Source organism: Neolamprologus brichardi, chromosome 14 (genome assembly GCF_056152115.1).
Source record: "Neolamprologus brichardi isolate AB-2024 chromosome 14, ASM5615211v1, whole genome shotgun sequence".
In the NCBI taxonomy this organism is placed as follows: domain Eukaryota; kingdom Metazoa; phylum Chordata; class Actinopteri; order Cichliformes; family Cichlidae; genus Neolamprologus; species Neolamprologus brichardi.
Window position 1 is genome coordinate 13,032,006 of NC_142117.1, and position 23,621 is coordinate 13,055,626.

Genomic DNA, 23,621 nt, shown 5'->3' on the forward strand with positions numbered 1-23,621 from the left:
CTAACGAGGCATTTTCCCCAAGAGAACTGCTTCTCAGTGGATGTTTTCTCTTTTTTGGACCATTCTCTGTAAACCCGAGAGACACTTCTGTGTGGAAAATCCCAGAAGATCAGCAGTTTCTGAAATACTCAGACCAGCCTGTTTGGCAGTAACAGCCGTGCCACATTCAAAGTCACTTAAATAATGTTTTTTCCTAATTCTGATGCTCAGTTTGAACTTCAGCAGATCGTCTTGACCATGTCTACATGCCTTAATTCACTAAGTAGATACCATGTGATTGGCTGTTATCTGAGCGGTTGAACAGGTGTCCCTAATAAATACCAGAGTATAGTTATTTCAGGTCCGTGGCTTGTACTGGTGTTAAATAATATTATTTTGTACTGAAAGACGTTCTTAATACTTCTACTAAGTAATGAAATAACAGTAAATGACAAAAACACAAGTCTTGGCCTTCGAATTAGAGCCCCAGTCTGTTCAACAATAAATATTAAAAATGTTTTTCCAGCACTTTGTGCTTTAGAAACGTTTCTATTTAGGATATCTGCCCAAATTAGTGTAAAGGGTGATATTAATCAAGTGAATATTCTTGATTAAATACTTGTATTATGTCACGATGCCTGGTTTTTCAACATTTAACACTTTTGTTAAGATTGCAGGGCTGCTTTGGTGTTTTTGTTTAGTTTTCTTCTGAATATATTGGTGTAACTTGTGTCTTTCACTGAATGATGGTTTTATCTGCTTTTCACTTCGCACTGCTTGATAACGTTGTCCAAACTGTGCCTTTCTAAAGCTCTCCATATGGTCTTAAGAAGGTCTTAACAAACAATGTTTTAACTTACAGTCTTTGGAGCCTCCCCTGCACTTTTAAATCTGCCCAGGCCGTCTGGACCGTCTCCTTTGTCTTGTCATTTTGTTAGAGCTTGCCATCTGCTCTGTTATTATAGGAGGCGGCTTTGGATTTAAAGTAGCACCACCTCTGCTGGTCCCTTTCGCCCGGGATTTGGTCTCTGCGCAAACATACGTACACCCTCAAGCCTGCTTTTCTTCTAGACTCCAAACGGGCCACCTCTCCTTTTTATCTTTTCTTTTCTTTTTTTTTTTTTTTAAAAACCAGCCGGTCTTACAGTTAAAACGATAAACTAAGGGTGTGTGGGTGCCATGTGACGTCAGCGTCCCAGCAAGTGTCCCATTTTTTTGGGGGGGGGAGCAGCCTGCGGAAAGAAATCAAACGGGATGCTTTTCAACCAGAGTGTGGTCTGCCGTAAACACAGCTCAGACTCACTGGCCGGAGCATGGGCGCAGATGTGAAAGTGTGGACCGGACCATGTTGCGCCGAGCGGCGGTGTTGAAGAGAGCCGACGATGAAAACGTGGACTCTGGAGCTGATACTGCCGAGTGAGTGAGTCAACGGTCCCAGCGCTAGCTCCGGAGGCTAACCTCAGCTAGCCAGCTTCGCTTTTTTTTTTCTTTTTCTTTTTTTTAGCGGTTGCCACAATGGAAATTAATTTTGCTCCAGACATTAAATTATGAAGAGTATGACTTTATCGTTCATTTAACCCTTTAGCACTTTACGACATCGGCTTTTTGGCAGCTGCTGTGATCTTTACGGGTTTTTTCTAGTGATTCTTTTAAGTTGTACGCTAGCTAACAACAGATAAAGTGTTGTCATGGAGACCAAAGTAAATGGAACATTTCCAAACCGGCCACCACAAGATGGAGACAGTTTTTTGTGTTTCCCCAAATATATGAATGAATAATAAACTAAATTCGTGGCCTTTTTTGTTTTCAGATCAGACTGCAGCAGGATGTCGTCATCTGGCAGTAAGTAATCCTAGACTCACACACAGAGTAAAAAGAGAAAAAAACACTCAAACTTTTCGCACCTTCATAAAGACAAAAACACAAATAGTCTAAACCATCTTACCTCGTGGGCTGCAGTACAGCCCAATTTGATTTTAAGTGGGTCAGACCAGTGACTCTAAATATTTAATCCCGCAGATTTTTTAATATATGAAAAATAAATAAAATTTAATCCCTTTTTTATACGTGTGTGGATTTGCGGATCTGCCATACTGTCAATAAAAAATGACATTACTGCAGTAGAAGAATATGAACTTTTTCTGTAATGTATTATTCATCTGTTACTTGAACATGAATGGCCATGTGGGAGGTTTTTATCTTTATAAAGGTTGTAAAACAAACGATGCAATTAAAAAGATTAAAAGTCCAAATTTATGTCCAGTGGGCTTGAAAAAATGTAATCAGATGGAGCAGTAAATGATATCTATCGTCACACAAAAATTTAAAATGATATCTTGAAAACTGTGGATAGTAGACAGACAAACAAACGAACCGATTAAATACTCCTTCCCTTTGGGGGGGATAAACGTATTCTTGAATTAGTTTAGTTATGTCCTTGTCTAAAATATCTTTGTACACTCTGTGCCTCATGTTTTTGGTGCGTCACATCAGTCGACCTCGTGAGCAGGCGGGTCAGACAGCAGCGGCAGCAGCAGCTCCTGCTAATGCACTTGCATCTGCTGGCTAACCCCGGAGACTCCCTGCTGTTGCAACACACCCTGGATCGCCTGCTGCGCTGGCTCTGCCCGAGCCTACGCATCTTCCACGTGTCGGAGAGGGCCTCACCATTCAGAACTTACCCCCGCCTCTGCCCCGTGGCTGGTAAGGATCCTGGGTTTTCAGTGTGTAGTCCTGCATTTCAGCACAGTATGTAGTAACAGTACATATACTTGGATCTCAGCTGTTTCTTTGGCATGGATGTTTCAACCATACATTATACCTTATTACACACTTTGGAGGTGTATTATTCAGCTATAATGATAACTTCCATATGTGAAAATGAGAAATATTTGGAGAAATTTAAGATTGTTATTGAGGTCAACATCTCCCCCCGTTAAATGCTGCACTTTAACCGTTGTAAACATGCCATCCCACCATGAGCTCCTGCCAGAGCCATGTCTGTTTTTACTTAGAATGAATAAAATAAAAGTTGACATCTTTCAGGTTACCCGTCTGTGGCCATCACTTTCTTCCTGCACGAGGCCTACGGAGAGGAACGAATCCTCAAAGTGCTGGACTTCTTCCAGCGTCCTCCCTGGCACTATCATCACACGGAGAGTTGTGGCAGCCGAACCGGAGGGATCCACATTACTTCCAGCAGCTCGCCCTCCAATGCCCTGCTGCGGCCCTACCTCCTGCCCAGCAGAGACTTTTATAGCCTGGGTGCGGGGATGCCGGTGTGGGGAGTTCGACCAGTGCACTGTGGGGGTGAGATACTACGTGTGACGTTGTACAGTGCGTATGACAATTATGAGGATGCTGTGCGGCTCTATGAGACGGTGCTGCAGCGACAGGCAGAGGAGCAGAAGGCAGGATTCTGCTGGTTCACCCTGCATATGGGTAAGGCTTTAGAGTGTTTGCTCTTGATTGTGCAGTATTGTTTTTATACTCCTCAAATTAAAACTACATACACATTTATTCCTTTCAAATTTTGTAATTTTGTAAATTTCTTAATAATAATGGGTTTTTTTAAACGTCATATTAAAAATGTGTCTTATCCCCTGCTGTCTCCTCCCGCCTTATTTCCCCTGCATCCAGAGCCCGGGCTCTGCCTACAGCTGGCTTTAAAGCAGCTGTCACCAGGAGTTCGGGTGGAGCCATGCAGCTCTGCTGTGCTACAGTTTAGTGTGGAAGAAATTGGCCAGCTGGTTCCTCTGCTGCCAAACCCGTGTACCCCCATCAGCGCTACACGCTGGCAGACTGAAGACCTTGACGGCAACAAGGTTCTCTTTCAGGTAACTGCGGGTTATCTTCTTCTTTCTGCTTCCTCACGGCTCGCCACACGGGATCCACCGTCTCCTTCTCACCCCTAGCATCCCCATGAATCTTTTCAGTTGTCTTCCTCTTTACCTCCAGCCTGCCAGCTCTGTCTTCAACATCCTTTGTCCAGTATATCCACTATTCCTCCTCTACGCATTGTCCAGACTGTCTCAGCCTTCCCCCTTTAACTTTGTCTAAAATGCTCTTTGTTATCAGTTCCTCTAACGTACTCATTTCTCTTCCATAAGAGAAGCCTCCAGCTCTGCCTCCTGTCTTTTTATTAGTACAACCTTCTCCAAACCTTACACCATAGCAGGCCTCACTACCATCTTGTAAACCTCCCTTTCACCCTTGCTGCTATCCTTTTGTCACACATCACTCCTGACACTCATCTCCACCCACTCCACCCTGCCTACACTCTCTTCTTCACCTCTCTTGTGTCTTATACTTTGGAGGGTTGACCCCAGGTTAACTCAACATAACTGCAGGTTGTTTTGCTGAGTGTTTTTAAAAGTCAATCTCGCTCTTTATGTTAAACGTGAGGATTGTGTGAATGGCAGATTGACGCAGCCTCGCATTGCAAGAGTAAACACGCCGAAGTGTGGGAGGTTTAACCACTAATTACCTCACAGAATGCTGGGAAACTGGTCAGACCTTTGTCCCATGTGCCACTAATGTGTGATTTATGAAACAGGAAATTTTTATATGTTTGACATAAGGATTTGGATCTAATGCAAATATATGCAAATCTGTGAACGTTATTTTATGAAAAAGAGATGAACATCTGTTCAGGTGTAGATGGGCTGGGGCTTCCAACAGGAGTTTACATCCTGTATTCTAACAGAGATAAACAGTAGAAACATAAAGATATGTTTGGATGTAGTCCTGGTATAAATCCCATTCCTTCTGTCGTCCTGTGCTGCAGGTGAAAACCCCGGCACAACCTCAGCGACCTCTGACCTGTGCTTTCCCCCTGACTGGCTCGAACATGCCTCCTCGAGGAATTCAACTCAGCAGCTCGGGACACAGCCTTTCACCCTGCAGCCTTACATCTCCTCTGTCCGGGCAAACGCACAGGCACGGTAAGCTGCGATGTTCAATCTTTCAGTGGGAGATTTATCGCCTGGAGCTTGACAGACGGGGAGAAATATCTCCAAATTACTTCTTCACTGAGCGCTCTCCCAAAGACTTCTCAGTTCATAATGATTCCCTGGCGCTCTCTAATTGCCGTTGTATTAAATGATCATTTTGACTTAGAAAGCATTTGTACGTATAATGATTCAAATATTAAATGTTTCCTCCAGCACAGTGCAAAGTCTTTTTATTGGAGATGAATATCAGTAGAAAAGTTTACCAGTAATTATACTGGCCACGTGGTCTCTTTTCTAAGCAGTTATTTGAAGCAGTTCAGATTTTTTTTCAAAGAAAGTGTTAAGTTACATAGTTACATTTTTTGGAGAGAGTTTTTAGGTAAGTACTTTTTTTTGTATAGCCCTTTAAAAGAAAAGTCACAAAGTGAAAAGAATAAAGACCCAGAAGAGGAGGAGAGGCAACATTACAACATAAAATCAAATCGTATTTATTGGTCTGTCACGGTTGAGACACTTTGGGGGCAGCTTAAAGTAACACAAAGCAGAAATAGTTTTCATGTTTGTGTACATTGAGTGTACGATTTTTAATTTTTAAATTCTGTTTGGTGTTTCTTTGCCAGCCCAGAGACCGCGCAGCGACCCCATCTTGGAAAAGCTTCATGGAGGAAGTGGTGGAGCGGAGAGCCTGGGATCAGGAAGCTGCTGTAGCACTCCTCCTGGCAGCTCCTGTTATTCGTCCCAGCGCAGCAGCCCTGCTCCAGTCTCAACCTCCAACCACCCCGACTCTCCGCTGCGTCCCTCGATCACCCACTCTCTCTCCCATCTCCTTCTGGAAGAGGACGAGGAGGAGCCGGAGACCAACGTTGACACGGGAGCGGCTGTCTCTCCTCGCCCAGACCCAGCAGTCAAAGCGATGACTCGCTCCTCCTCTCTGGACCTTTCGGTGACCCTCCAGTCACAGAGACCCACAACAGTTGGAGCTTCAGCTGTCAAGGAGCTGGCCAAGGAGCTGAGTGATTGTTTGCAAGGAACGCACACACACCTTCAGGGGTCGTCTGGGACATGGGGCTCTGGTGGTGGAACAGATGCAGGCAGGACCAGGCAAAGCCCCTCCAACAGGCCCCTGGTAGAAAGCAGGACTACCGCTGAGCCGGCACGTGTGAGGAACTGTGAGGAACGGCTGGATGAGTTCTTCATCTAAATTCCTACCACCATGTCACGAGCAGTGGTAATAATCACAGACAAACAACAGGGACACCGGAGCACTGCAGCAGTTGACACGTAACATCCAGATGTCTAAATACTAGTTTAACTTGTCTTGTTTTTTCAAGACAGCGCAGGTAAAGGTAATACAATGAATGTCTAAGTTAGTTTTATACATAGGTGCAGCTAATGATTTGTGCAGCTGTTGTAGCCGAGTGAATAGCAATCAGAGTTTTGTATTTAAGTGAGGCACACGAGGCTTCTTCTCATCACTCAGCTAGGCAACTTTTTTTTCTTTGATTAACTTCGAACAGATTAAGATGATCTCAGCGTTAAGGCTGTCTTTGATGTTGCCCTTGGTCGTGATTAGAAAGCTGATTTGTGGCTTATAAAGCATTTGTTTTAAGGAACTTCAGATAATCATTGATCCAGAATTTGCTTGTTAAAATGGACAAGCAGTGGAGTAAACCAGGCTACATAACAGTAATGAATAATTATCTCCCTTTAGTCGACCTGACACCTCAGAAATGCTCATTACTGAGAGGTCACAGTAAGGACAGGTTAACTTGAGTGAATTTTTAATGATCACTTAAACCGTGTTTGTGATCATTACAGCTGTTCTGAAGGCAAAAGATGTTAAGTGAGGGGAAAAAATCGTAATAAGAAATGTAATGATTCAGGTCAGACTAGTCTCTTACTTATTTTTCTTTAATCTTTTTTTCCTTTGAAAAGGCTTTCTCGGTTTAACCTAACAGATTAATTAGAGTCTGGGTTTTTTCACTTGTGCATTATGAGGTCAGAGTTTTTCCCGCTGGGCTGCTCTCCGTAGGCAAGCTGGGGAGCTCGAAAATGCCAGAGCGTTTAACCGTTTACTGGAAATAATTGTAACTGGAAGAAAGCGAGTATTGTAAGCAAGTAGTGTGTAACATGTTCAGTGATGTAGGTTAAAAGATAAATGATTGGAATAATAAAATGGCTACGTCGTTGCACCCTCACAGCTCTGTGTGTGTGTGTTTACATACAGGCAGACAAATGAAGTAGGTGAGAATGCTTGAAGTATCCCAGACGCATATTCACACAGCTGATAACACTGCTACGCTGAATTCTCAAATCCAGATCAGACATAATTTCATTTTTCATTGAATGTTGAAACACAGATAGTTACAGCTGCTTTACACACAGAACACATAAAATCCGTATACAGATTGTGTGCGTTAAAAACATTCTTGATGTAGCCGGTCACACCGGTCGTGTAACTTAGCAGGAAAAATTTGCAGCATTTATTTTTTTAGGCTCAAGCTTGATTTATCTGATTCAAATACAGAGAGCTGACCAATCAGACCGCTGCATTTGGAAACAAGTGCACTCACTCAAAACACCAGCCGATACTAAAAATGCAATGATATGGAAATAGTCAAATGTTACTATTTTACCTCTGACACGCAGCTAGACGCTGCTCCGAATCAATCGGGTCTCTGAAATGATTTTCTGGCTCTTCAGATGTGGTCAAGAGTTCAAACTGGCCCACTGACATCCTGAAACGTCATCGCCATTGATGACTCACCTGCACTGCTCTCACACTCTGTCATGATTGATTTGGGGCCCCTAGCAATCAGGAGGGATTGAACATCACATTCCAGAGTAAGCATTATAATTTAAACACTGCTGCTGCTGCTGATGTGCAGTCCTGTTGAGGCTGTAATTACACTTCCATACACAATAATGCTAATCGCTCTGCAGTGTAAATACTGTACGTGAGAAGCTGTAGCTCCTCTGTGTTACAATACATCAACAAATTGCACTTTAAATCCTGCGGCGCCATCTGCTGGTCAAAGGATGTTGTTGCTCTGAGGAACACTCCTGCAGCCGGTCCAGCTCAGGTCCTTGGCCCAGTGGCCCTCTTTGGTGACTCGCACCTTCACTGGGTCAAACCTCCAGAACCGCTTTTCTTTGAAGAAGTAAAGGCGGCCGTCTGGACGGGTCAGCGCCCCGTTTGTCCCCTGCGGCACGCCAGTCCAGTCAGCCAGCTTGCGTGGGTAGTAGGGCTCTTGGTGCAAGGTTTTAAGGTTGAGTACGGAGTAACGGGAGCCCTTGAAGAGGACCATGTGACTCAGAGGAGCATAGTAGAAGGCACTGTCAGGGTGACGAGGCAGTCCTAGCTCGCTGCTCTTCCTGGGGAAGCTGGGGTCAAGCGTGCTGCCCGTGTAGCGCCAGATCCGCTTCCCTGCACAGCAGGAGGCAAGAGACACTGAAATGACACCAAACTTTATGCTCACGAAGAGTAGAATAAAATAAAACCTCTATTTCACCAGTGCTGCACAAACAATACAGCAATATAGATATTTAGCAAAAAAACTCAGAGTTCAGGACACCGGGCCTTTTAAGAGATGAAATGACTTTACCAAAACGCAATATGTTCTTTAAAACTAAGCATAACTTTGACTAAAGACAGAAAGTACACACAGTATGTACAAGTGTTTTGGGCGGTTTTCTTAATTTAAAAAATTTGTGATTATGATTTATGGAAATTAATAATGCAGCAGAGCATCTGAGCTTTGCATAAAACTGTTTGCATTCGGCAGATAAGAAAGTCTTGTCAGGTATTTGGCATTTAGTGGAACATTTTGGCACTATCTTCAGACAAATATTTGTAGCCTTTAGCACAAAGAAAAGACTATTAAAACCACAGCTGGAGCCTCACTGCTGTATTCAGCCTTTAAGCAGCACTTTGCTATTTTAAAAGGCACGAGAGGATCTATTTTGGGAGTTTTAACAGATGCGTGAAGTTAGCTAGCAGTTTAGGAAATGCCTTTAAAAGGAGGTGTGAGTCACATTAATGTGCTCAATGAGGCAGTACCTTTGAAAAAATACCACTTGGAGTCCAGCGGAGAGAAGGCAGTGGCCTCGATGGCCGGAGGGAGGTCGGGCCAGCGCTGACGGAGAGGCAGCGGGCCACTTACGCTCCCTTCAGCCGGTACAGTCCAGTATACGCTGCCCCGAATCACCAGCACTGTCTTATTTTGGTCTGGAAAACACATGAATATACGTGTCTATGTCTCTCATTCTTGCACAGAGCATGCTGGGAACAGTTTCTGAGCCCTGAGCAAAGCTAAAAGTCTGGAAATTACAGCATCTCACTGTTCTCGCTCTTCTCTCAGATATCATGAGAACACATGGGTGGCTTAAACTTTCTTTCCTGTTTTGCTTAACTATAAAATGATTTTGAAATACAGGAAAGCATTATTTATCAGCAGCTTTGTCCTTTTGTTATAGAAATAAATATGAAAACAGGAATATCCACTGTTCCTGCTACAGGGTTTATTATTGTTCTTCAGCTTCTTCTACAAGAGTTGTGGCTGAATGTTGTTTTCTGATAAGATTTCATTTATTCGGACCTCACCCATAGTGATGGCATCAAAGACGCCCTGGCAGTAGAGAGGCAGGCCCGGGGTGTCGCGTCTGCTTTGAAGCTCTGAGAACTCCCACTCCTGCAGCGCAGCGTGCAAAACCTGACCCGGCAACCTCACCGGGCGATCGCCTAATGGTTTACCTAAAGGCACAAAAAATAAAGGAAGCAAAGCCATAAAACAATGAAGAGGAAGAGCCAGAGTTTATTGTTAACTGTTGTCGTTGGCTGACCGGACAAACTTTACATTACAGATCGGTCCGATTTCTCATGCATCCCAAACAGCAATTTAACTGTTTACTAAATTAGATCAGGAATAAATGGGAACACAAACTGTGGAGATTTCTTCTTAAACAGGACTTGGAGAATGTTAACATTTAAATTGTCCTTTACAGGATGTGGCTGGGTTGATGTATACTGATGGATGACATTCCAGTGCACAGGAAATAAACAACAGACTGTAGATAGAGCACGGGCTGGAACCTTTAACATTTTTTAACTACCAAAATCAGAGCCGTCCTATTGTTATTGGCCCGCGTACCCTCGCAGTGCGCACCAGAAAAGAATAAAGGAGAAAAAAAGGGGAGGGGGGGCACGACACATTGAGCTCAACTGAAGAGTAAATGATAGCGCTTCAGATGTGATTACAGCCACTTTGTTTGCAAGGAACTCAACAAACATTTTTGTAGGAAGATGGATAAAATCAGCACACCCAAGAACAGGAGGAAGAAGGCAGGAAAGATAGCTCTGCTGTGCACACTGTGTGAGCATGTAGGAGCAGAGATAACTTCATCCAAACACACAAACTCCCTCCTCGTGCTCTGCACACATTCATCAGAAGTGGATGAGATATTTAGATATGAAATTGCACCAAAGTGGCAACTAAACTGAAATATTAAAGCTATAAATCCTAAAATTAATGTCATATAGGCCTGGATGTGAATAATATTTAACTTTTATTGTTATTGCATTACATTCTGCACTAGTTACATAGTTACATATTTCTGTAACTGTTTTACAAGCTGCTGTCCCTTTAAGGCCACACGCCCTTTCTGCCACTGAGATGTTTGTGTTGTAAAGTGTCAGCAGCAGACCAGCTCAAAATAATCAGACCATTTAAGACACTTTCATGATCTTTCTTCCTCATTCTGATGCTCCCTTAGTTTAAACATCTACATGTCTAAATGCACTGAGCCACTACCTTGTGGTTGGCTGATCAGATATTTACATTAACAAGCGGTTAAGCGGGTGCATCTTACGAAGTGGCCGGTAAGTTTGCGCTGACTTCATTATTTCAAACTGGCCATATTTAATATGAGCAACCAGCATTGTAACAGTATATATAACAAAGAAGGAAAAGCATAAAAAGTCCACTTCGAGTCAAAGTTGTTGTTTTTGATGTCTCCGTCACAGTGCACACGTCACCGTATTCAAAGGCAGAAACACCAAATCTATGTTTGCTCTCTGACATATCCAGTCTGCTCACATGTGCTCCTTATCAGATTGCAGTGCCAGGAATGATTCACACACACACACACACACACATTCACATATTCTCCTTAAAGCTTATATGTTTAAGCAGATGTAACATTTTTGGAGCATCAGCAGTCTTGTCAGCTGGACTCGCTTGACGTTTACGTGGGAGCAGCTGCAGTGTGCACATATTACTGCCACAGCTTAACAGAAATAAAGGAGAAAAAGCAGACCAAGCTTCATTTGAGTGCCCGCTAAGGAATCCTGGGTAATTTTCCCTGAAGCAACAAAAAAAAAAAGCTATTGGAGAGTTGTCTTGAGGTCTTTGTGTAAGGTCTGCTGATAAGCGGCCACCCAAAGTTCAAGTTTCACTAAAAACAAAAGCACATACAGCTTAACGACCAACTAAACGTAATTATCAGCTATAATTGCTGCCATTTAATTCAATCTATGGTCAAATTGCTTTAGGTCCTGAATGTAGCTGAAATAAAGATGTGTGTCTCTCTGTTCGGCCGATACAGCGGGAGTGAAGGGCCACTTTAGGATGGTGAAGACAGAATATTTCAGAGGCAGAGCAGATGGAACTCCTCACTTATTAGATAAAAGGAGAGGCAGCTGGACGTGGTCTGCCTGCAAGCTTCTGCTGATCTCAGGTTCAGAGCTGTGTGCTTGTCCTGCAGCCACGCAAGAATTCCTGCACAGTGTCTTGTTTTTCTCCGTGCAGCTGCCGTACACCTGAGAGGCCGGGCCAGAGCGCAGGAAGCTCCTCGTGCATCTTCAAAACGTCACACAGTCACGACTAAAGAGCTGCTGGCAATGCAAAAATGATTTAAGACGTATTGTTGCGCAGCTGCTGTGGAGAAATTATTTTCCAAGCAGCAGCAGAAAAAAACCCCAAAACAAGCAATAAAAGAAGTGTGCAGAGCGGCACATGTGGAAACCTGCCTCACACATGCCAGGAGGGACAACAAACTTGCAGTAAACAGAAACTCTTATAGCCGTCATTCAAGAAGTCCAGGGTGATGCTCCCACATTGCACAACCACAACAGTAATCTATCACAGCAGGTAAATACAGTGTGCATAATAATAATAATAATAATACACAAACAGGCTGCTGAGTGTGTTGTTTTGACACTCACACTACCTCCGCTGCCCTCCCTATAAACACTCCCACAGCAGCAGCTAAGAGGCTGTCAGGCTGAACAAACTCCTCCTGCTGCTAAAGATAAACTCAAGATTAGATTGTGATGTGTTGTGCATATTTCTTTTGCCAAGAACACGCAGAAACTTCGAGTGACTGCAAACAAGAAATGTAAGAAATTAAGTTTTGGCTTTGCTGCTCTACTCAGTCACCGTCAGTGTTTGGAGCTGTAGTGGCCTGCTGGCCTTTTTCACAGCTCGGTGCTACAGCTCCCAATTTGGAGGGCAATAGAACAGAGAGACAGTCTGGATTTGTCACAGTGCATGCACTGTTCATCAAAGCAGCCCCAGATCATCACACTACCACCACCATGTCTGACTGTTGGTATGATTTTCTCTTGATGCAACTCTTCCAAAAAGTTTAAACTTATTTAACATTTGAAATTGTTACCATAAACCAAGCACCGTGTTCTCACCGTACAGCTGCTGCACGGCAATAATGTCGTCCCAGCTCAGAACCAGCCCTCGGCCGAGCTTCCTGTAGTACGGCGACATCAGAGCGTGACGAACGGGGGAGTGCTCCAGGCCCAGAGTGTGTCCGATCTCGTGGGCGGTCACCATAAAAAGGTTGTGGCCCTTGTGCCCGTTTAGCGTCCACCTCTCCGCCATGTCGAAGTGGGCTTCGCCTCGGCGAGGCAGGAAGGCGTGAGCCAGAGTTCCCCCTGAATGAGAAAAAGGAAAAAAAAACAAACTCTGAGGCACATTTATGATTTATTAGACCCTCATTCTTATTGGTTAAACCTAACACCGTCCACTCGCCATGTATTTATACGCACACTCTGCATTTAATCATTAGTGCCGTAGGTTTGAGCAGCTGTGGCTCAGCTAGAGCAGTTTATCTACCAATCAGAAGGTCAATGGATCAATCTGTCGCTCCTCCAGTGTCAGTATCGTTGGGCAAGGTATTAAACATCAAGTTGCCCCTCAGGGCATCCACAGGCATAGATGACTCGCAGTAGAAAGGCGTTATATAAGCATGGGCGGAACTTGTCATAACTCCCCTGGAAATTACACCCCTGTATATAAGTTGTTTGTTCTCGCAAGATGCACATTTCAGCCGCCGGCACTGGAACTGTGTTCATTCTGTTTGATGCTATTTTTGATTAGTTTTCAGGATCTCAGCACAGAGCAGAAGCAGAGCAGCTGTCAGCGACAACATGTCAGATACAGCAAAAAAGGAGATGTGGCAGAGGTGCCTGCAGTGGGGCAGCAACTGCACTAAAACTGTTTGTTTAAAAAAAAAAAAAAACACTATATGAGCGTTCTCCAACTGTGGATCTGAGCCATCAAGCTTGACTTATTAGCCTGTATAAACTGACACTGTTACTTCATGCTCTTTTTCTTATGAGCTGGTTAGTTTAGCTGTTTTACTGCGTCATGCACAAAGCGCCGACCCACATGGACATAAGACACCAAAAAAGGCATACCTACTCATCTACTCAAGTGAAATAAAAACCGTGCAAGATTAAAATCACTCTTCTTATGAATTGCCCCCAACTCGAATACGGTGAGGACTTGCAGGATGGTGCTGCTTCATGTATTAAAGAGGTCGTTAAAGACTCTGAACAGCCGTTCTTTCCATTTTGAGACTGGGAGCTTTCAGGTTACAAATAACACACAGTGTAGAGAAAAAAGTTGCATTAAAGTGCTCTTTAAATTCAGAAAATCGAATATTTCTATATTTTCTAATTTGCTGAGTGAGATCAAAGGATCTTAATGAGTTTACATGTTCTACTTAAATGTAAACTTGTGCTTTTGTGGGACTTAAGCCCAAATATTCCCAGTAATCTCATTACTATTCACACCTAACTAATGAAATTAACCTGCCAGTACGTGTAAGGAGAATTTAAGGAAGTTAAATATCTTTAGAATTTCTTAAACAAGTCCTTGTAAATATAAATGAAGATGAAATAGATCGATGTGTTGTGACCCTGACCTGGTCCGTCAAAAGCGTTGCTGGCCCCGTCGTTGTGGTCTCCTTCATAAAAGGCCAGCCGGATGTCTGCGGGTCCACCAGCAGCCTCCTGGAAGACCAGGCCCGACACGTTGCTCCACAGCTGGAAGGCAGCACGCACAGCCAGCCGGACAGAGCCCAGCGACAGGTGCTGAGGCCAGTTCACGATCTGGTAGGTCAGGTGGCGCTTGTACCACTTGTCAACTGGTGAACAGCCAGACACAGAGAAGCAGAAATGAGACACTATGAAACTCCCAGTCTGGTTCATCTCAGCCGGTGCATCAGCAGATGAGCTCCAACCAAAAAAAAGCCGGCAGTGTTATTCGGAGCAAGGCTCAGTTTAAAGCAATTATCAAAGAATATAAAAAGTAATACTGGCTAAAACTCAATAACACAGTTAGCCCTCAGACAGGTAAAGATGCTAACTGAACGAGAATAAGAGCATAAAGTGCTCAGTCATGCTGATTTTCTCATATATGTTAAACTGAATTATCTTTTCAAAGACAAGTGACCGTCTTTATAAGATGTCAAAACAATCCCTGCTTTGTTTCATTCGACTAATGTGGCTGTTTTCTTTCTTTTCATATTTGCTGTATAGTCTGCTATTTTAAACTAGTTGAACTTTTAGAGAGCTAATCCCATTGGAAATTGTTAAATTATTACTATTGTGTCCTTATTATAAGCCATTGATGTAGCTGTGGATTTACACCTTAAATAACCAGCATAATTAAGGAAGGATTGAGAGTCACCTCAACGAAAGTTTTAAGTCTAATCTTGAAAGTCGAAAGGGTATGTGTCTCCTGAACCCAAACTGGGACTGAAAGAGGCCTGAAAGCTGAAGGCTCTGCCTCCCATTCTACTTTTAAATCCTCTAGGAACCACAAGTAAACCTGCAGTCTTAGAGGGATATGCTTTATCGGGGTGATTGAATTGAATTGAATTGTTTTATAGTTCTGAATGCCTGATATCCCATCCTCAACTGTGACAAATCCAGCCGACTGAGCCAGAATGATAGGATGTTAACCATGCAAGCTTCCAGCTGGGTAAACTAACACGCACTCCGACTGCATGCTTCACCAAACAGTTTACTTCACCATGTGTCTGTAGTTTCTTGGCTTAGTTATAATTACACGTGTCGCAAACTTCACAGTCACATCATTTGTTCGAGGATCGAAGGAAGGGGGGATTCACGCTCAGCCTTTCATTAATTTACCAGACTCCAATTTGTTCGTATACACGCACACATACACAGGATCACACAGTAAAAGAGTCTGGAAACAAAGCAGACACACACAAGCAGCTCAACAGCCCGAACAGACAAAAGGGACTGCCTGCAGGAAACAATCAGCAGATAATATGAACCTTCAGAAAGAGGCAGCTGGAGAGGCTGTCGCTGACAGAAGGACTTTTAAATGAGAGCTTTATGAAACTGCACAGACTTTGCTCAAATAAGCCTCAACGCTGATTTTGTCAAAGGGGTTTTGGCCAAAACAAGAACACTGCACTGAAACCGTCACTGAAATAAACTTTGCACACCTGGGCGACGAATTGACACTTAAACCTTGCAAGAAGTGATTCTTCTCCATTCAGTCTTCACTTCAGGGCTCGGCTGATTTACACATACTTGGAGAGCTGACGCTTAAGCGTCCACATAAATCAAACTTATTTTCCAAAGTTGTCAAAATATTTTTTTTAAAAGACGGCCAAATGTGAGCGGGAGGTTTGCTCACGTTACACACTATTGCTCCGCTACAACGGAGGACAGACTCTGAGTGCTTTCGATGCCATTTGTGCTTGTTTAAATAACGCATTGCAAACAGAATATGGGAGAAATATACGAGAAGCATGTTCTGCATACTGTGAATGGCCGAGAGACCGCAAACAGCACCCTGGAGACTGGAAAATATCTGGAAATCTGGAGCCATTAAGACATGGTTTTGGCAGTGACATCAGTGTGTAAGCTGTGTGAGTAAACACACAAACAGAAGTTGTGCTTCGGCAGCAGCTTGACTCTTAGAAGAACTTCATGCTTATCCTTTTTGTTGCAACAGTTTACACAGATATGACGCTGTAAGAGTGAAAGCACATGGAGCCTCAAACACCACAAAAAAAAATCAGTTTCAAAATAAAGTGATCATTTGCCGCAATCCTCTAGAAGTCTGATTAGTATGATTTGAGACTGTGAGATACTCAAACATGTTCCCATCCCAGCTCCACCTCTCATTCCAAGATGAACTGCACACATGAGACCTGTTACCGCATCATGTGTGTAGATGTGTATTCTCAGCAGAGCTCAGGCGCCTACTCTCCATCTCAGACCGCCGCGGAGTAAGAGGTCCCAGAGGACGGCAGAGAAGCCAGGAAGTCCGATACACACAAGACATTCCAAGACTTCCCTTATGGAAGCAATTATGATGCCCTCTATAGCGGCAGTGTAGGGGAGGGCGTGCTGTCACAGACATTAGGAAGTGACTTAGACCATCTGATAGCTAAAGTTATTGGTTGTGGAGGTTCGGGGAGATTCTGTTTGTTTCTGGTGTTAAGAAGGCTGTGCGAGAAATGCACGCAAGAGATGCCGCTGACAACGAAGCCAACGGGCGAGGCTAAAAAAGACCCGACGCGATGTACAAGATTTCATTCACGTCTCATGGGTTATTTTGTCCAGGCCGTGGTCTAAAATCCAAAATTTGTTTCAGTTAGTTTTATTTACATCAAATAAGGACAATAGTTTCCTCAGGGTGCTTTAGGACTCTACAATGAAAGAGAGAAACCCCCAATACTCAGACTAGACCTCCTATGAGCAAGCACTTGGCGACAGTGAGAAGGAAAAACTCCCTTTTAACAGGAGTCAGAGAGTGAAAGGAAGAAGAAGAAGCCCAGGCAGCATAATCAAGAGAGGATTCAGGGTCACTTGATCCAGGCCTAACTATAAATATTATCAAAAACAAACTTTTAAGCTTAATCTTAAAAGTAGAGATGGTGTCTGTCTCCTGAATCCAAACTGGGAGCTGGCTCCACAGAAGAGGGGCATGAAAGCTGAAGGCTTGTTTTAAATATCCTGGGAGCCACAGGTAAGCTAAAGTGCTCTAATTGGATGATACTGTACTCCCTCTCTTGAGATGCTCTGCCAGGCCTTATTGCAGACACCTTCACCTGCTGCTTGTTTGTGGGTCTCTCTCGGGCCTCAGATACCTATAAAGCCATTCATGCATATGAAAATAGGGAACTTTGCAAAAGAAACCAACTGTTTGCTGGAATCAGTGAATCTTTGACTGAACTGAAAACTCCGATCTAATTATTTAAAAATGAAATTATTGAAATAGTTACCAAAAATTTGCAAAAATGCCCATTCATTGTTTAAGCGTCTACACTTCATGGCATGGATCCATGGAGGCACACCTCAGAAAAATACACACACACGTCATGCACTTAAATAGCTTATCTTAGACAAGCTGGTGGAAAGTCAGTTCTGTAAATATCAGTGGGAACAACCACAAGTCAAGGTCTGTTCTCAGTTTCCAGGAAGCTCAGAAGCTGATAAACAAAAATCACATCACACCACAGGTGAGAGTGAACGAGCAGGCAGCTCGTCTGACTCACCCACAATGCTGCAGTCGCACGGCTTCGTTTAGCAGCCACAGTCAGCTGTCAAGGTCAAACAGCTCAAACAGCATTAAGGGTTAGCTTTAAGTCATGGATCGCCTGCTTGACAGAATGGTAAGCCTCAAGCCTGATATGAACTGGAAACTGCAGGAACACCAGCATCACTGTCCACAGAGAAGCGAGTTTTTCATCACCGTGGACTGAGAGAGTGCCAATGAAGAAAGAAGCTCCTCCCTTCAAGCTATTTGGCCAGATTGACAAGAGGTATGTTTGGAGGCTTTCAAACCTAAGAAAACTATACGTGCTGTCAAGCATGGTGGTGGTAGCCCCGTGCTCTGGGGCTGTTTTGCTGCCAGTCGTACTGGTACATTGCATAAAGTGAATGGAATAATGAAAGAGGAGGATTTCCTCCAAATTCTTCAACATCACCTCAAATCAGCTGGATGGTTGAAACATGGACACAAACATGAAAATGATCACAATTTTGTGTGGATCACTGAGCTAACGCTGAGCTTTTGGAATGGCTTTCCCAAAGCTGGTATTTGAAAGTTTGTGGACTATGTTTAAAAGCTGATTCTGTGTTAGCAATCCAACCAATTTTAATGAACTCTGCCAAGAAGATCCATCCAGAATTACACCAGAAGCTTGTTGATGGCTACCAAAAGTTGATGTGCACATGAACGTTATTCACATGAATGTTCCTCTCTAAATGTAACCAAATTATGTATGTATGTACACATTTAAATGTGTATGTATGCCTTTACTTTTTGTAGATTAAAGAAAATGCTAAATAAGTTAGAACCTGTGTAAGTTATTAAAGATGTACAATCATTCAACAGTTCAGAGAAATCCTTAAAAGACCTCAGTTACCATGACATTCATGCTCATGATGAGCGTATGTAAACTTATGACCATAGCGGCAATCCAACCAACACACGTAACCAGACGGAGGGAGGCAAAAACTGAGGATCAGCAAAGTTACACATAAATAAACAAGGATATAAAAAATGCCAGACTTGAACTGTTCCACAGGGTAGGTGAAAACTTTAGGTCGCGTTATTGATCAAAAGAGATCACCAACATTTTTGGGCTTATCTGCAGCCACAGATGTCTCTGTACAGTATTTCCTGCCATGTGTTGAGTACATGTTGAGATATTACTCTCTGTGCTAAAGTGGAACAACTGCCAGCCAACACTATACATACCTGAGGCCTCATTATTACTACACGCATGTTTTCACAGGACTCTGTTCAGACCAAGAGTCTGATCCAAACACAAAGCTCCTTGAGCAAACACTCGTGAAGCTGCAAGCAGAAACATATCTGCCGTTTCTATCGCATAACGCGGCATAATGTTTGAGTTAGAGGTGGTGGCACCGCACGAGCAGAACGCCGTTATTCACAATTAAGCTATTATTGCTACAATACATCAGTGGATGCATGAAGCCAGATCAGTAAGAGGTTTGACCCGAGGGTGTAAAAGTATCTGCCGCCTGTTTAATAACACTGCCGCCTGTCATATGAGACAAGTCTGGGTTCTTAAAGAGCAGGCTCAGATCCATACAAGCAGCTGACCGCTGAGATAGGTGGCAAACAACATGATCCAGTCAGTCAGTTATGGATGTGTGTACCAGAGGGAACGTGTCAGGTACTGACACGAAGAGGCAGCGGCAAACATCAGCCGCCGCTGCATTCCCCCAACATTAGCCAACCTCGTCAGTGACACTGAGGAATGCAGAGGCTTCACACATCATGAGGCTGGAGGCACAAGCACAGAGAGAGGGAGTGGGAAACATTGCTGGGGCTTCTGGTGCTGTCGTCGGCCTGCTGCTGCTGTTCATTCACAAAGGAGATGTGACGAACAGCAGCACTGAGGAGAGACAGCGAGAACGAAAAACACGAAGACGTACAAAAAAGGGCGTTTACAGGTCTCATCGAAATCTGTGGAGTGGCCTTGGATGGCAGAAACTTCAAGATTAGTGGGAGGACCAATTCAAATATTGATTTAAATATCGATAGTGTCAGTACCAATGGCAATATTAGTATCCGATCAATACTAGAGGAAAAGGATCAATGTATTGTTTCTAGAATGTAAGTTCATAGTTTCAAATACAGTATGTAGCCAACTAAACTGTGTTAAATCTTTTTTGGTAATGAAAGGGTACGCCTTGAATACAATTACATTAAAAGTATCGGTATCAGCAAAGTTGTGCTATATTCAGTGTCTCCTTCTCTTGTTCCCATCAAGGATATTCTAACAACATAAAACACTGAAAGACTGGAAAGGCGAACCTGTTTTAATCCTCTGGTTTTTAGATTTTGGTATGTAGGTTTGGATGGAACAGATTTACCTTTGTTGTGAGGTTGCAGGGGTATATGTGTTTGGACGAGCCCATTTCCCCAAACCTTTATCTAAACTGAAGAACACATAGTGAGATGTGAAGGACTTTAGCAGATGAGAGAGAGAAGCATAATCCCAGTAACGAAAGACAAAGTGGAGACTAAAGTTGAAGTTTTTACCCAGCAAACATGACATGAAAGACACACGGGCTTGTGTAACTAAATAATAAGAAGGGCTGACGTGTGCGCCATCAGACACTCCACCAGCTTTAATTACAACCCTCAACTCTATTTAGTGCTTCAGTTTATGACGGCGGACCCTCCCAGTTAACTGTTGGTTCTTTCAGACCACAATGGGGCAAACAAAGGCGCTACATAAAAAGGCAGGGAATGAAACACCGGCTCTCATGTCAGTCAGGCTCACTTTGCACATGCACGCATATAAATTAAATAAAACAATACCTTCTGCAGCGGAGCGTCTCCTGCGCAGCTGCTGCGGCGGTCTCTGTCCAGTAAAGATGAAGTTTACTCTCTGAGCCCAGATCTGCTGGCTGGCCTCGTCCGACACCCCACAGCGGGGCTCTGCCATCCGCAGCAGGGTGGCGCTGTCAAGTTTGCCTGTGATGGGCAGACGGGACAACCACTGGAATTCTCTGCGGAGAGACAGAGAGAGACAAAACACTTAGAGTCTCTCTAGTGAGTGAGCCAAAAGGGCTGCAAAAGGTGATAGATCTTTGCTGCATAGAGATTTAATGATCTGATGCACTTCTGTGTTTCTGAGAGGAGCTATTAAAGATTCGCATGAGAGCTTTCAGCCAGACACTTGGACTGTTCCTGGATTCAGGTGAGTTACAGATACATATAACTCAAAAGTACATCAGCATCATGAAGCTAGGTTTCCCACATCAATGGATGGAAAGCAGAAGAGCTGTTAAGGTTGATAACATCAAAAATGTAGCCTTATCCCCAACCTTTATGTCCTTTATATACCAGAGCCTGCATACATTGAGCAGAGATGAGCATTTAGATACATAAAAACTGCACAGAGTTTACACAGAACACATCATTCAGTCCAAGATGAAGGAGTTTTAATCAGTTCCCATTATAATACAGTGAGCAGACGGGCCAGAGGGCGAGGTTCCTGAAATTCCTGGATGGTTCAGGGAGGGTTCAGGAGAGGTTTCCCAATGCGGAGATGAGGGTGTGTTTTACTGCCCTGCACAGACGTTCAGCCCTGAGGCTTGTACCACACCGAGCTCACCCCTCCCTGCGATGAACACGCAATGCCTAGAGGTAGAAATGTGTGCAAATGGACCTACCGGACTGCAGACTGTACCTCAGCCGCATTGTGGATGTGGTAGTCATGATGGAGGTAGCCATACTTTTCCAGAAAGTCCTACAAGGGAAGTCATACCTGTTAATAATTAAACTCCAAGAGAAGCAGCAGAACAAAAATGACTATGATTTTTACTAGCAGTGATAGCTGTACAAGGTGTGACAGTGGACAGATGGATAACCATACGTGTTTTTAAGTCATACTAAAGAGGAGTAATGACATACAAATAATGAATTAAGCACTTACTAATACCTTACTAATGCTTAATAGTGTGACATTATTAAAAAATGCTACTGTTTTCAAAAACCAGTGCTGTCACACAGACATATTTCTAATAAGAACATAGCGTAGTAACCACACATCCCCATGAGTTTGCAAGACTTCTGCATTATTTTACCATGTACATGGTTATGAGTGCGCAGACCACCCATAAGACAAAGAAGCCCCCCGGGGGGCCCCTGAAACTCCCAAGTTATAATTTTGCAAGAATTCCATATAAACATGCAAGTCACGGAAAGCTCCAGTGTAATACCTTTAACGTGAACCCACAGGGTACACGCCAACAGGTGTTGCATTATTCTGTGAGGCTGGTTCATAGTTTAATATTACAGCCCCTTCATGTTCAGACAACAGCAGCAGGCACCGCTCAGCGTGCGATTACAGCTGTGACGGGGCGGAAATTAAAACTGAGGAGATGACAGATGCGTTTCAGCAACAGGAATGTGCAACAACAAAATAATAATAATAATAATGTTTCTGAAAATGCCACAGGGCTTTGTTTAATGTAAGAATGAAAGCATAGCTGGTGAAACCAGATGAGGAAAGCGTGTAGTCTTTGGACAGCCAGCAAAGGGAGCTGTCAGATTAGAGCGGTGCAGTCTGAACCACAGCGAGGCGAAACTCGTTTATGTTTCTTTATGAATGGGTCAGATCTCCTTGTCTTTATGCAGTAGACTTTAACATTACATCACAGTACGTGTAACCTTTCCTGAACGAATATAGGATATATACAGACTCTGTTTTTAAATCTGTTTTGAGTGGAGTTGCTCATTTTAGCTTAGTTTTTTTTTTTTAGTTTAATTGTTAGCTTTAGTCTTTTTAAACTATTGTTGTATGGAGGGCACATTCCAAGATGCAAGATTTGGGGAAAATCAGTACAGCTATAAGAAAGAAATAGCCACGACGACTCAAAATCTTTGTTCTTGGTTCATAATCTAGGTTAAATGTATTTATTGGTATCGGCAATACTGGGACTGTTTTACATGGTATTGGATCTATATCGGTATAGATCTGAAGTTTGCAGTATAGTACAGCACTGTAGACATCAAAGCCTCATCAGGCATGTTAATACATTTTACCAACTTAAATACTAAAGTTAATCTATAATTTTGACTTTGTTTTAACAGCTTTTTACGTCCATTTTTCTGTAATAAAAAGTTTTATAATGGCGACAAAACAGGAAAGCGCTATTATAGAGACAGGAGGGAGGTGCGTTTTAAATTGTTGGTTGTAAATGACAAACAAAACAGCCATTAACAATATTTAATGTTTTCACAGAAATACACTTAGACAGACATGCGCCCTTTCGTCTGAAACAGCTGTAAAATCATCTTATTTGATTACTGCTGTGAGCTATTAATGTTATTTTATTATAACCACCAAATTCACTGTGTCAAAGTTTCGGTGTAAAGCCGATAAAACAATGTCCCCGGTAGGATAACTTCGCAGTGCCCACGGCGTAGTTTTAAATGTGGGTCACTTTAATTCGCCTGCTTACCAGAAATGTTTGTAACAGAGGTCTTTGAGTCTCTGTGAAATGAGTTTTGACAGCAGTACCTCCGGGTCCAGGAGCAGCGGTGATCCTGCGGTAGTCTGAGCGGTGATGAGCGCCGTCACAGCCAGGAACCAGAGTCTCCTAACGCCCCGCTCACACAGGCCCGGAGCTCGGCGGCTCATCGCGGGGAGAACCGCAGTCAGCGCCCTGCTCCCTTCACAACCTCCATGATTAAATTTACTATCTGAGGACACTCAAGTGATCCCAAGACTTCTCCATTACTGCGAGGACTGACGGAGCTTATTCACAGCTGGAGTATTACAGTGAGAGGAGGTGTGTCAGCACCGCCCCCTCGTCTGCAGGGCAAAAAAAAATCCAAATCAGCAGGGCATGGCAGCGTC

At 43.4% G+C, this 23,621-nt stretch overlaps 2 protein-coding genes across 2 annotated transcripts; one reads left to right on the top strand and one right to left on the bottom strand.

Annotated features, from left to right (window-relative positions):
• The first annotated feature begins 917 nt into the window (after positions 1 to 917).
• Positions 918 to 7,129, top strand: fam124b (family with sequence similarity 124B). Its single transcript, XM_006799933.3, has 7 exons — positions 918 to 1,395; positions 1,790 to 1,821; positions 2,473 to 2,682; positions 3,025 to 3,420; positions 3,619 to 3,815; positions 4,766 to 4,922; positions 5,552 to 7,129. Exons 1-7 carry the CDS (start codon positions 1,325 to 1,327, stop codon positions 6,130 to 6,132), a joined length of 1,644 nt encoding a protein of 547 aa, XP_006799996.2. The 5' UTR covers positions 918 to 1,324; the 3' UTR covers positions 6,133 to 7,129.
• Positions 7,130 to 7,425: 296 nt separating this feature from the next.
• mmp28 (matrix metallopeptidase 28) lies at positions 7,426 to 23,580 on the bottom strand. The gene is made up of 8 exons (XM_006799934.3): positions 23,283 to 23,580; positions 21,430 to 21,506; positions 20,573 to 20,763; positions 14,151 to 14,372; positions 12,631 to 12,876; positions 9,535 to 9,684; positions 8,992 to 9,159; positions 7,426 to 8,358 (listed from the first exon to the last, which is right to left on the bottom strand). Exons 1-8 carry the CDS (start codon positions 23,400 to 23,402, stop codon positions 7,964 to 7,966), a joined length of 1,569 nt encoding a protein of 522 aa, XP_006799997.2. The 5' UTR covers positions 23,403 to 23,580; the 3' UTR covers positions 7,426 to 7,963.
• Positions 23,581 to 23,621: the final 41 nt, after the last annotated feature.